This window comes from Silene latifolia, chromosome Y, assembly GCF_048544455.1.
Source record: "Silene latifolia isolate original U9 population chromosome Y, ASM4854445v1, whole genome shotgun sequence".
Classification (NCBI taxonomy): Eukaryota; Viridiplantae; Streptophyta; class Magnoliopsida; order Caryophyllales; family Caryophyllaceae; genus Silene; species Silene latifolia.
The window spans coordinates 273,846,836-273,859,844 of NC_133538.1; the positions used below are offsets into that span (position 1 = coordinate 273,846,836).

Sequence of the window (13,009 nt, forward strand, 5' to 3'; positions counted from 1 at the left end):
AAATTGCCTAAAACTCCAGTCAAGAGACTGGTATTACTGAGAAGGGGAGACAGTGAGCAGGAAAAGGAGAAGGATGGGTATAACAGAGAGTCTTTTGGTGCACATTCGTACAAAGAGGTACTTAAGTCTCCTGGTAAAGCTGGTGCAGCTGGAAATGGTAGTGGTAACCCTCTCATTTTATCTAATGGATAGTATAGGGTTTTGGAATGTTAGGGGAATGAATAGAGTTGGTAAACAGAAGGCTATTAATTTCTTTTTGAAAAATAAAGGAGTAGGTCTTTTTGGCCTATTAGAAACAAAAATAAAGAGCAAAGCTTTTCATAAAGTTGTAAATAATTTTAATAATTGGAGCATATCTACTAATAGTGGATATCACAATGGAGGTAGGATTTGGATTCTATGGCAGCCTAGGTCTTTTAGGGTTCATTTTCTTGAGTATAATGCTCAATTTATCCATATGAAGGTAGAATCTTTAGTGAGTAGGTATGTTTTCTATTTGACAATGGTGTATGTGTAACACCCCCGCACACCAGGATGCCTTACCAAGGACCATTCTAGTGTAAGACGGTGTCACCAACTCGGTTTTCCGAGGGAGTAGATCAAATTAGACAACTAAAAGAACAAACTTATATTATTAACCTGTCTTTTATAATACAACTCAATACATCGTCTTTATAATAAAGGTACAACCATAACACTCATGACACTGCCTCTCTAGACTGATAGCGTGATGACTCGATCCCTCCAATCCTAGTCGTCATCATCAACAAAGTTCTTAAATATCCTGGGTGTTACATTCTTCCCCCCTTAAAAAGAACTTCGTCCCCGAAGTTCATCCCGCACGACCCTCTCCTCAAGTTTACGCACCGTGACACTAAACACCCACACCAAGGTATACAAATTTACATCATCCTGACATTACCAACCTACCATCTTACTCAAACAAATAATCACCTATCACAGCTACTCCTCCAAACAATACCAATCACCGACCTTAACATACTCTTACGGAAATTAATGAACTCACATGCACTCTTTTGCCAAACACAACACAACTACTATCAACCATACACAAATGCGAAGCAATACCCTAAACAACACTCAACCATACAAACATAGCAATATACAACTGCAAACCATACACAAATGTGAACCACCACGATCTGTACACTTATATCAATTATCATAAAAATTGAGTGGAGACACCCGTGCACAGTATAACCTTCATATTACTTGAATACAACATGGCTACAGCTTAAAGGAAACATGAACGTAAATTCCGAATGCTAACATGCCTAACATACATGTGATTCCAAAATCATAGGTATGACTAAATACATATAATTAAATACATATTTCATAAAATTAAATACTTAGTTCCGCGACATTACTCTTCCCCTCTTAAAGGAACCTCGTCCCCGAAGTTCACCACTAACCACTTCCCGTACCCAAAGCTAATACGTACCTCATGACGGTGACATTACTCATAGACTCTTGTAGAATATTTCACTTTATGACAATACACACTTGTGATTTACAAAGACAAAAATATTTCAGCAACCAAGTAATGTATAACAATATAAATATAATTAATGAGGAATAGCAGTCTTATGCGTAACTCGTTGAGGCAATTATCACTGTAATCAAACATATATCCGTCTAAAACTTATTACAATTACCACGCTGTCTGAGTATGGTGCTACCTTTCATATGATTTAATGATTCAGGTCTTCCTCCCCTAAACCAGTTAAGTTTCCGGTAACCAAGCAATGTTATATAACGAAACATTCACCAATTCGTAGCTTATTCCAACAATCACGTATCCGTGATACAACATAATCCATCTGTGGAGCATGTTATAGTATAAAATAACAAAATAAGGTACTAACAACTCTTTCATACAATTATCATATAACCTGTGTAGTTCACCTAGCTAATTCCCATTAGCTCCCTGTTTCCGCAATATTCGGCCGAGTATGAAAGGCTACTCGGTGGAGTAAGCTCTACTCGGTCGAGTATATTTGTATACTCGGCCGAGTAAGCTCTACTCGGTCGAGTAGTGACTGTGCTCGGTCGAGTTATCACAACCAGAGGGTGTTTTGACGACATTACCTAGAGCACTCACAATCAATCTGCATCAAATTCTTCGCAGCCAAATTAAGCACAACTAATTCCTAACATAAACGACATTCAACACGTCTCCATACGATAATTAAGTAAATAACGGCCTTATGGCCAAATACAGTCATCCAACGGAAGATACCAAGTTCCGAAAGCAACATCCAAAGAAGAAGTAATAAATCCGACACAACAAAACAAATCCATCACAACCAAGTAAGTCCAACATCAAAGAAATCAAACTAAATAGTCTAACAACATAAGATCAATAACGAGGACCCTCCTCCATGTCATCATCACCACCGTGCCGAAGTACCGCACCGAGCTCCCCGCTCCCGGAAAGCTCCGGGAAAGCTCGCCGAGTAGTCCCCTCCTAATCGATCGCGAGTTGGCTCCCCACGGTCCCGCGAGGTAGCCAAACTCGTCTCTCCGGAGGTCTCCGTAAACTCGGGTCAACCCCATACCGTGAAATACTCCCGTATCCACCCCGGTCCCCTCCCCAGACATGTGTGCTAATCGTGTCCCTATGCCCTGGTTAAGGGTCATCTCATGTAGGTTGCGGAGCACCAAAGTAGAGGATATCCGCTCGCCCAATTCATGCGGCCGCATCCGGGGTCATGCACTGTGGGGTAGGGCGAATACTGGTAAGGGTAGCAAGGATAGGAGTCAGGAGTAGAGTAAGAGGGCTCAGGTACAACCGGGTCTGCTCTAGACTGCCTCACTCCGCGACGCTCCCGAGGTGGGGGGGGGGGTGCTGCTGCGTCCCTCGGGTACGGTGACAGGCTCAGGTAGGTCCAGGAGAATCCGTGGGTCAATCAGGTAGGACTGGGGCTCAGGTCTAGGAATGCCACAAGTCTCCCACTCAGCCAAATGATCAACAACGGGGAGATGAGCTGGGTCCGGAAGCACCATCCACATAGTTCCCCTCACTCTCCAGGCATACGACCCATCATCCATCTTCCTCAACCATCGGTTCTGACACCAGTACTGAGCGTCCATGGTAGGCACAATCTCTACATACTCATTCCTCTCAGGAGGTGGGGCCTCAAAATCTGTCAGGCGCTGAGCTAGGCGGGTCACTATGGCCCCGCAAGCAATGTGTCGGGTCTCGGACTGTGCCATGCGCTCAAGACTAGAGCACACTACACCAGGGGCACTGTAGTAGAATGGTTTCTGACGGTGTAGGTTGAGGTAAGACATAAGTAACATGACCTCATGAGAATTAAGCTTACTCACATCATCTCTCGAGTATAACAAACAGGTTATCATCCTCAAAAACATGCGAAGGGAAACATGCTGAACATCATTAATATGCATGGCACTGGCACTAAGGGCAGGTCTACCAGTCAAGTATGGAAGGTAAAGGGGTGCACCACTATTCTTGGCCATATCTCTAAGGTAGTCATCTTCCTCGGCCTCTAAACCCAAGTGGTCAGCCAACTCGTCCAGGGTAAGCTCATGATCCTCATTCATGAGACGAAAAGAGACGGTCTTTCCCTTCTTATCATAAACAAAAGAGCTCAAAAACTCTAAGGTCAAGTGGGGTAGGATTTCTTTCTCAGATGATACAACCCCTCCATGCCCAAAATCTTGAAAATATGAACTATGTCCTCCTTGATCCCCAAAGTCTCAAGGATACTAGGGTTAACACAGCAGGTGGGGCGAAAAGGACGACGCATAAGAGCCACAAAAGCCTTTCGATGGTTGAAATCAGAGAAAATTACCGATGGATGTGCCTCCACCGGCGGAACTACCGGTTCAGTGCTTGACTGACCAGTCTCAAGCTGGACATTAGTATGGGTTCTTTTGTTGGATAAGCCTCTGGTTTTCACCATACTGCAAGGAAACAACTCTTTAACAGGGGATTGACACAAAATTCTTAGCGCAAAAGACGGACTGTTTTCAATTGTATATCGATTTTAGAACCATCCTTTTAATACAAATTATCAGAAAATCACCAATTACCTTACAATTTATATGGTTACAAGCTTTAATTTGTTTCAAATTAGGGAATAATCATCAACAACCAGAAGATTTCAGAAACAATTCGTTTTTGTTAACCCTAAATTTCAGAAATTGAGTTTTAAACCATGAAATTAATCAATCAAGGCATACACAAGATTGATATACAATTGAATCCAAGAATCAACAAGTTAAAGACTAAATTTCAATGGTTTTAGCAAGAAAAAATCGAAATATAGCATGCTAGTATACCATAACTTTGGAAACAAATGAGGAAATTGAATTTAAACCTTACCTTAAACTGGTTTGAGGCAAGCAAGAACAAGTAGAATACCCAAGTTTTACCCAAAAGCTTGAGGGAGATAGGATATGGAGTTTTTAGAAAGAAGGAAAAGAAAGGTGGGAGGCGGAAATAAGGAAGAAAGGAACGAAAATAGGGTTTTTGTATAACCCGTATAAGTCCTGCTACAGCAATACTCGGTCGAGTATTGGGAATACTCGACCGAGTGTCGACTACTCGGTCAAGTATTTAGGATACTCGGCCGAGTGTCCACTACTCGGTCGAGTATCTTTCTTACTCGATCGAGTTTTGAAGAACAGAAGCGATTATTATTCTCACAAAACGGGCACTCGGTTGTGTAGCTTGGTACTCGGTCGAGTATAGCCTACTCGGTCGAGTACACTCATCTACTCGGTCGAGTTTTCCGAAAACAAAGAAGAAGTCGTAACTTTTCATTGTTCCTGCAAAATCAAATAATATCGTTCGGAGTTTCGTGCATCCGGCTCGTCACTATTAAAGCTGATTTCTACCACATAAACACATAACAACATCACATCCATCATCGGATTAATAATCACTCCTACCTTCATTCCTCACTTTGCCCTGAAACTATTATATTCTATCCTTATAGCATACTCAACAATCTAATGACAGTACCTGCAAGGTTTAACTCTTATGTCACATCATCTCTAATTCCGTTAATTCACCAGATATACACCATAATCACATTTGCAACATAGCAACTCAACACACAACACATTCATCGTGAAACAAATAGGCTAACTTATCACCGATTGCACATTGCAACAATTCCATCGATCACTTAAACTTTTCCGCATATACATCAAACACATATCACCCTAATAGTAGATACACACAACAATCATCACCAAGCAATCAACGACTCTCACTAGCTACCCTTTTCCCGTGTCTGGCTTAAGTCCGATGGGGCCATGATTTTGAAATGAGGGCGCCTACTCACCCAAAATCTAGCATCGGCTGGGGCTCCCAACGTACATACACCAGGTTCATTTTAATTGACACCTTATATTCATTAGATTCATTGGTTCAGGTTCCAAAATCGTCGGCTCTGATACCACTTTGTAACACCCCCGCACACCAGGATGCCTTACAAAGGACCATTCTAGTGTAAGACGGTGTCACCATCTCGGTTTCCAGAAGGAGTAGATCAAATTAGACAACTAAAAGAACAAACTTATATTATTAACCTGTCTTTTATAATACAACTCAATACATCGTCTTTATAATAAAGGTACAACCATAACACTCATGACATCGCCTCTCTAGATCGATAGCGTGATGACTCGATCCCTCCAATCCTAGCCGTCATCATCAACAATACCGCTAAGCCAATCGCTCACCATCCCGAATGGATCACCGCAGTTTCACAAAACAACAACAACGGGTCGATCGACTAATCAAAAGTAAGACAGAATAACAATATAAACAGCCGATCATCCTCTATCCCAGTCTCACGACCACGTACAGTAACTGACTACGCCCCGAAGGGTGTAGCCCTGCCAGATTACCCATCGCAACAGGTAATCCTCCCCGCCAGTGGGTGACCGCAGCTCATCCCACCTAGTCCAGCTCATCAACGAGCGACTAATAATCCCTGTCCCTTAATGTGCACATCCCCTGCCGTGGCGGGTTCCACGGAGGGCGAACTAGGGTGTGAAGTCACTCCCGCAAGTGACTCCACCACCATCACAACACACCCAGCCTTACAGTTATCACAACACCACAACAACACCGCCATCACCACTACACCAATACTCCGATGATCAGCAGATGACAATGATACACAATACAATCACAATCTTAAATCAATTAACAGTAAACTGAGTAGGGAAACCCTACCTCATCGCAAAGCATGCAAGACTCCCATTTACGGCCACGCACGACTTTAATAAGCATCCTAACAATGATAACCATCTCCTATTACACAACTATACTCAAAGAATCACTCACAAGAACACAAGGCAGAAACTTACCTACATTACGCATCGACGGTGACATAGACGACCACCACTTCTGTCATCCTTTCTCGGCGAATCCCGTCATTCCCATGGTAGAGTTTTAGGCTAATTTCATTAAAGTGTGAAGATATGGGTTGATAGGGTAGAGATAGGCTAGGGTTAGAGAAAGAGGAACTGTCGAAGAAATGAGAAAAATGAAATGAATCTCGCGACCTTGCGTTTATATTAACGTGTCGACAGCAGCCATACTCGGTCGAGTACAAGAGTACTCGGCCGAGTAGGCTCTACTCGGTCGAGTATTGGTGATACTCGGCCGAGTAGCCTCAGCTAGGTCGAGCAAGCAATCCTATAAACCTCATGAAACAAGTCTGATCCCTCATCCATTCCTCCCTAAGGTCTGTTTGGTCAACATTAACGGCCAACAAAGTTCTTAAATATCCTGGGTGTTACAGTATGCCTTCAATGGTATTAATGATAGAGCTCCTCTTTGGGGACACTTGAGGAGAATTGCAAGGACTATTGTTGGACCATGGGCTATAGTAGGAGATTTTAATTGTGTACTGGCAGCAAATGAGAGAGTTGGTGGAAATGTGCCTTCTTCTGAAATGGAGCCATTTAGGGATTGTGTAGCTGATTGTGGTGTCCTGGACATAGCAGCTACTGGTGCTCTGTATACTTGGAATAACAAGCAACAGCCTGAGGAGAGGATATATAGCAGATTGGATAGAGTATTGGTTAATAAGGACTGGTGTGATCATCTGAGGGACTTGTATGCCCATTTCCTTCCAGAGGGATTGTATGACCATACATCTTGTATTGTGAGCAGCAATAAGCAAGTGCAGGGCAAGAAATGTTTCAAATATTTCAATATGTGGGGTGGATCCAAGGATTTCATTCTTATTGTGAGAAATACTTGGTAGTCTAGAGTGGATGGGACTCCAATGTTTAAGCTTGTTAAGAAATTGAAACTGCTGAAACCTGCTCTAAAGCAACTGAACAGGGAGAAATTTAGTGACATTGAACAAGCTGCTGATATCAAACAGAAGCAGATAGAGGAGTTACAAGGGCAGTTAGGCAGGGATCCTTCAGATATGCAGAAGAGAGCTCTTGAATCAGAAGCTACTGCACGTCTGAAAGAGTTAGCTGCAGCAAGAGATAGCTATCTAGCTCAGAAGGTAAAGCACAAATGGGTACAAGATGGGGATTCAAATAGTGCTTTCTTTCATGGATTGCTTAAGCAGAGAAATCATAGGAATAAAGTGTTCAGGATTGAGGACACTTCTGGGAGAGTATGTGATACCCCTGATCAGATTCAGGCTGCATTCCTGGACTATTATGAAGGCCTGCTTGGCACCAGTCAGGCTATTGGCAAGATACACAAAAGAATAATTGCGCAGGGACCTGTGTGCAGCTCAGAAGATTGTGCAGCTTTGATGAGACCTGTCAGTGGGAAGGAGATTAAAGATGCTCTATTCAGCATATCAGATATTAAATCACCTGGTCCAGATGGGTACACGAGCAAGTTCTTTAAGGATGCATGGGGAGAGGTAGGGGGAGAAGTGATTGGAGCAGTTCAGGATTTCTTCACTCAGAAGAGATTACTGACACAAATCAATGCCACCACTCTTACCTTAATACCAAAATGTGAGAGACCTCAGAATGTTACTCAGTTCAGGCCTATAGCATGTTGCAATGTTGTGTACAAGATTATATCTAAATTGCTATGTAACAGACTTGTTGCAGTATTACCACATATTGTAGACTAGAACCAGGGTGCATTCATTCAAAACAGGAGTATTCAGGAGAATATCCTGATATGCCAGGATCTCATTAGATTGTATGAGAGACCTAATACATCACCCAGATGTTTATTCAAAATTGACCTGCAGAAGGCATATGATACAGTGGAATGGCAGTTTGTGGAGCAGTTATTGAGGATGCTGAAATTTCCAGTTGGCTTCCAAAGCATGATTATGCAGTGTGTTACCACAGCTTCCTTCTCATTATCTCTAAATGGGGATATGTTTGGTTTCTTTCAGGGCAAGAGAGGGCTTAGACAAGGGGATCCACTATCACCCCTCCTCTTTACCCTGTGTATGGACTATCTAACCAGAACATTGAGGTATGCAGCTACTAAGTATGACTTCCACTTCCACCCAATGTGCAAAAATCAAAGATTGGCCTGCCTGATGTATGCTGATGATGTGTTGCTGTTCAGCAAAGGTGACACTACCTCCTTGATGCTCTTATTACAGTCTTTTTCCACCTTCTCAAAAGCATATGGTCTTAAAATTAGTCCTGCTAAATCCAATGCATATTTTAGAGGGGTGCCTGATCACATTAAGACTGATATCTTAAAGATATCAGGCTTTACTGAAGGTGCTCTCCCTTTTAAGTACTTAGGAATGCCTATTCAAACTACAAGACTTAAGATATCTGATTGACCTTGTCTCATTGAGAAAATCTGTGGGAGGATTCATAATTATGGAGCAAGAAAGTTCTCTTATGCTGGCAGGCTTGTGTTGATTAAATCAGTCCCGAACACCTTGTATTCATACTGGGCTTCGATGTTTGTCTTAACCAAGGGCATCATTACGAGTATAGAAGCCATCTGTAGAAACTTTCTTTGGGAGAGTGGTACAGAATATTGGAGGGTCCCTTTAGTGGCATGGGATAAAATTTGCAAGCCAAAGGAAAAAGGAGGTCTGGGACTGAAGAATCATGAGGTATGGAACAAGGCAATGGTGGGTCGTCTGGTGAATTGGATTGCTGAGAAAAGAGACTCCATTTGGGTACAGTGGGTATAGTGTAACCATATCAGAGGGAGAGACTGGTTTGAGTACAGTCCCTCAACTAATTCAAGTTGGGTTTGGAGAAGGATCTGTAAGGTTAAGCAAGAACTAGCTCATGGATTTGTGGATGGGGTCTGGGTGGTTCAACCCACCGGATACACTCCTAGCGGTTGTTATAAGTGGCTCAGGAATGTTAGTTCTCCTGCATACTGGAGTAAGATTGTCTGGAACAGCTGGGCTCTACCTAAACACCAATTCATGGGATGGTTAGTGGCTCATGAGGCACTAAACACTGTGGATATGCTGTTAACCTATGGGATGGATGTTGATGCTTGCTGCTTGCTATGTGGACATGCTAATGAATCCCTGGCTCATCTGTTCTTTGATTGCCAGTACAGCAGACGAGTGATGATATCTATACAGCAGGTTACTGGATGCAGCTTCCCCTTGGCCGTTGATCTATCTTGGTGGTCTAATAGAGGAGGTACAGTTGTCCAGAGAGGAGTTCAGATTGCTTTGTTTTTAGGGGCACTTTACTCTATCTGATTTCAGAGGAATAAGTGCAGAAATGATATGGTCCTCATGCATCCAAAACATGTTGCTTTGCAGATAAGTGATGGAATGAAAGCTAGAATTAGAGGAAGAGGTAGGGAGATATTGAATGCTAATGATGTAACTTGGCTTTGCCATAAGAACCTTATGTAATTAAGGATTTGCATTACTTGTAAATCCTATTTTTGATATATATATTACTCACATTTTATCAAAAAAAATAAAATAAACAACAAGAAGGTAAAGGGGAAACTTACTTGATAATGAAACCCACAAGAAGAAGCAAAATAATCGACAATAAAATGATGAAAAATGGCGGAATTTGACCGAAAACCGCAAACCATAATTCCCAAATTCAACCGCAACAAAGACGAATATTCAAGGGGTAAATGTCGAAATGCTAGGAATGTAGATAATGTGGGTGTTGGATTTGGTATTGGGCAAGAAAAAATGGAGGATTTGGGGTGATTGTCGCAAAAGGGAGAAGATAAATGAAGAAGAAATGAAAATAATGAAAAATAGGAAGTGTAAAGGTTACTTCCTGCGTGCGATTTTCAATTTCACTCAATCGAGTGATTTGAAATCACTTGATCGAGAAGTCTTGGCTTTATTTCATTCGATCGAACAGAATATCACTCGATCGAGAACTTCCCAATTTAGCCACTTCGATCGAATACCTGTAAAGCTCTCGATCGAACCTTTTCCTGTGCATTCCTCTCGATCGAGTACAAAAAGTACTCGATCGAGTCCTTTTCTTCGTGTAACTCATCACAATGCGTCATTATCTCCCCAAACCTGTATAAAAACATTCGCAAACATATCCCAAACATACCAAATCGCAAAAATAACGGTCTATAGTCTTTCTAGCTACGCTAAAATAGTCTAAAATCTAACATTTCTAAAAATGCAAATAAAGAAATTCGACGGAAATTTAAAATTAATTTTTACAATTTGTTACACGGGGCATTCCCCGCTCAATTCCCAAAACAATTCAGTAGCCCAAAGGAGGGCTTCTGACTGGAGGAGGTCCCTTCAGCATCCTTGACCGTCCTCTTCGTTCTCCACGAGCTTGAATTTGAACCATTAAGGGGAGAATAGTTAACATCCACGTATGCACGAACTTTTCTCGTCCCTTTATCTTTCCCATCAGGTTTGACGTTAGGATCCCCTTTTTGTTTGTCTTTAATTGCATTTTGACCTTTGACAGCTCCTGCATCTATTTCATCTGTACCTGCAGCAAGGAAAACAGACGAATGTTCTACCTTTTCGCTGTCAGTCTGAGGCGGAGGGGTCACAATTGCAGCACAAAATTCCACATTTCCAGCTGGAGTGTCAATATAGGAGTTAATAGAGGAGAGGGCATTGCAAGGTTGAGCTTGCATGGGAGCCCTACGAGACTTAGATTGATGGAAAATCAATTCTTCGTCTCCTACCTGAAACGTGATTGTCTTACCCCCGACATCGATCACTGCGCGAGCAGTGTATAAAAATGGTCTCCCTAAAATAATAGGGGTGTGAGTGTCCTCAGGAATGTCAAGCATTACGAAGTCAACGGGGATAAAGAATCTCCCGATTTTGACAGGTATGTCCTCTATTACTCCTAACGGCCGTGATATACTATGGTCGGCCATCTGTACGGTCGAGTTTGTGCAATTAAATTTAGTGAAACCAAGTCTCTTAGCAAGAGACAAAGGTAAGACGCTCACGCTAGCACCAAGATCGCATAGTGCGTTATCAATCAAATGAGTGCCTATGTGACATGGAATCGAGAAACTGCCCGGGTCTGACTGTTTAGGTGGCAACTTATTTTGAACTAGGGCAGTCCCTACCTCAGTTAAAACTACCATCTCATGATCGTTGGTATGCCTCTTACGTGACCAAATTTCTTTCATAAACTTTAAATAAGAGGGTACTTGTGTCAGCAACTCGGCGAATGGAACAGTGACCTGTAAGCTTTTCAGGAGCTCGGAAAATTTACCGAACTGTTAATGGGCTTTAGTGCTCTGTAATCGCCTTGGGAAGTGCACCGTAATAGGAATCTCAAGCCCTTTGCATCTCTCTTCCAACGTCTCAGCTAGTTCAAGATCTTTTTCACTCGATCGAGTATTTTTCCCTCTCGTCGAGTCTTTCCAGGTGAAATTTCACTCGATCGAGCATTTCCAGCCTCTAGATTGAGTTCCTCAATAGCAGCAGTGTTCGATCGAGGCAAATTTCCACTCGATCGAACAGATTCTTCAATATTTTCACTCGATCGAGTGGTTTGAACCTCTCGATCGATGCCTTGATTATCCAGTTCACTCGATCGAGTAACATTTCCACTCGATCGAGTGCTTTCTTCATCATTTCTACTCGATCGACCACCAGAAATCAGTCGATCGAGTATATTCTTCGTGGTAAGCTTATCTTCAGCGACAATTGACTATTCATCAGTATTTATGGCCTTCCTCGGGTCTGATATGTCATCTAAAGTTGACAATTTTGGTCCTTCATATGAACGACCACTTCTCAAATTAATCTAGTTTACCTTCTCGTGTGGATTCTTCTCATATTAGGACGGTAAATGACTCGGTTTCCTCGTGGACTGATTGGCAGTGAGTTGAGCAACTTGAGTTTCAAGTGACTTGATGGATGCTTCTTTATGTTGGTCAATTAGTTGCCATTGCTTTGTCAACGACTGAAGCATTGTCTTTAACTCAGCTAGCTCACTTACCCCACTTGAAGATGATGCTCCTTGATTCGGTAGAGGAAAAGAAGGAGGCTTTTGGAAGCCTTGTTGAGATTTGTGAGGAGGGACATATGGTTGCTGCTGCTACGGTGGAGGAGTGGGATTAAGAACATTTTGACTTGTCCACCTCAAATTGGGATGGACTGCCCCTTGATTGTTGTAATAAGAACCTCCTCCTTGCATGTATTGCTGAAAAGCAAGGACTTGTTCATTCTCAGTAAGACAATCAATAGCAGTATGACCGTCATTTCTCCCATACCTCTCGCAAGTGACAGTTTCCTGTCTAGTCAACATATGAACCGTCTGTTGATCTTCAGCAGATTGCAGCTCCATTCTATCAAACCGAGCATTCATGGCTTCCAGCTGAGCCACGACTGCCTTATCAACCGAATGGACCGTTCGAATACCGTCCCGTGGGTTCCCATATTCAGCACAATGGGTCGCCATCTCCTCAATAATGCCCCATCCCTTATCATCATCAATATTCTTTTGAAATCTTCCGTTGGATGAGGCGTCAAGTATAGCTCTGTGGTCATCGTACAACCCATTGTAGAACTGGTTGCACAAAAACTACTGATCA

General features: G+C 42.4%; 1 protein-coding gene across 1 annotated transcript; it reads left to right on the plus strand.

The window, feature by feature from the left end:
- The first annotated feature begins 377 nt into the window (after positions 1-377).
- On the plus strand, positions 378-7,280 carry LOC141630688 (uncharacterized). The gene is made up of 2 exons (XM_074443460.1): positions 378-383; positions 6,813-7,280. The coding sequence occupies exons 1-2, from the start codon at positions 378-380 to the stop codon at positions 7,278-7,280; spliced, it is 474 nt and encodes a 157-aa protein (XP_074299561.1).
- The last annotated feature ends 5,729 nt before the right edge of the window (positions 7,281-13,009 follow it).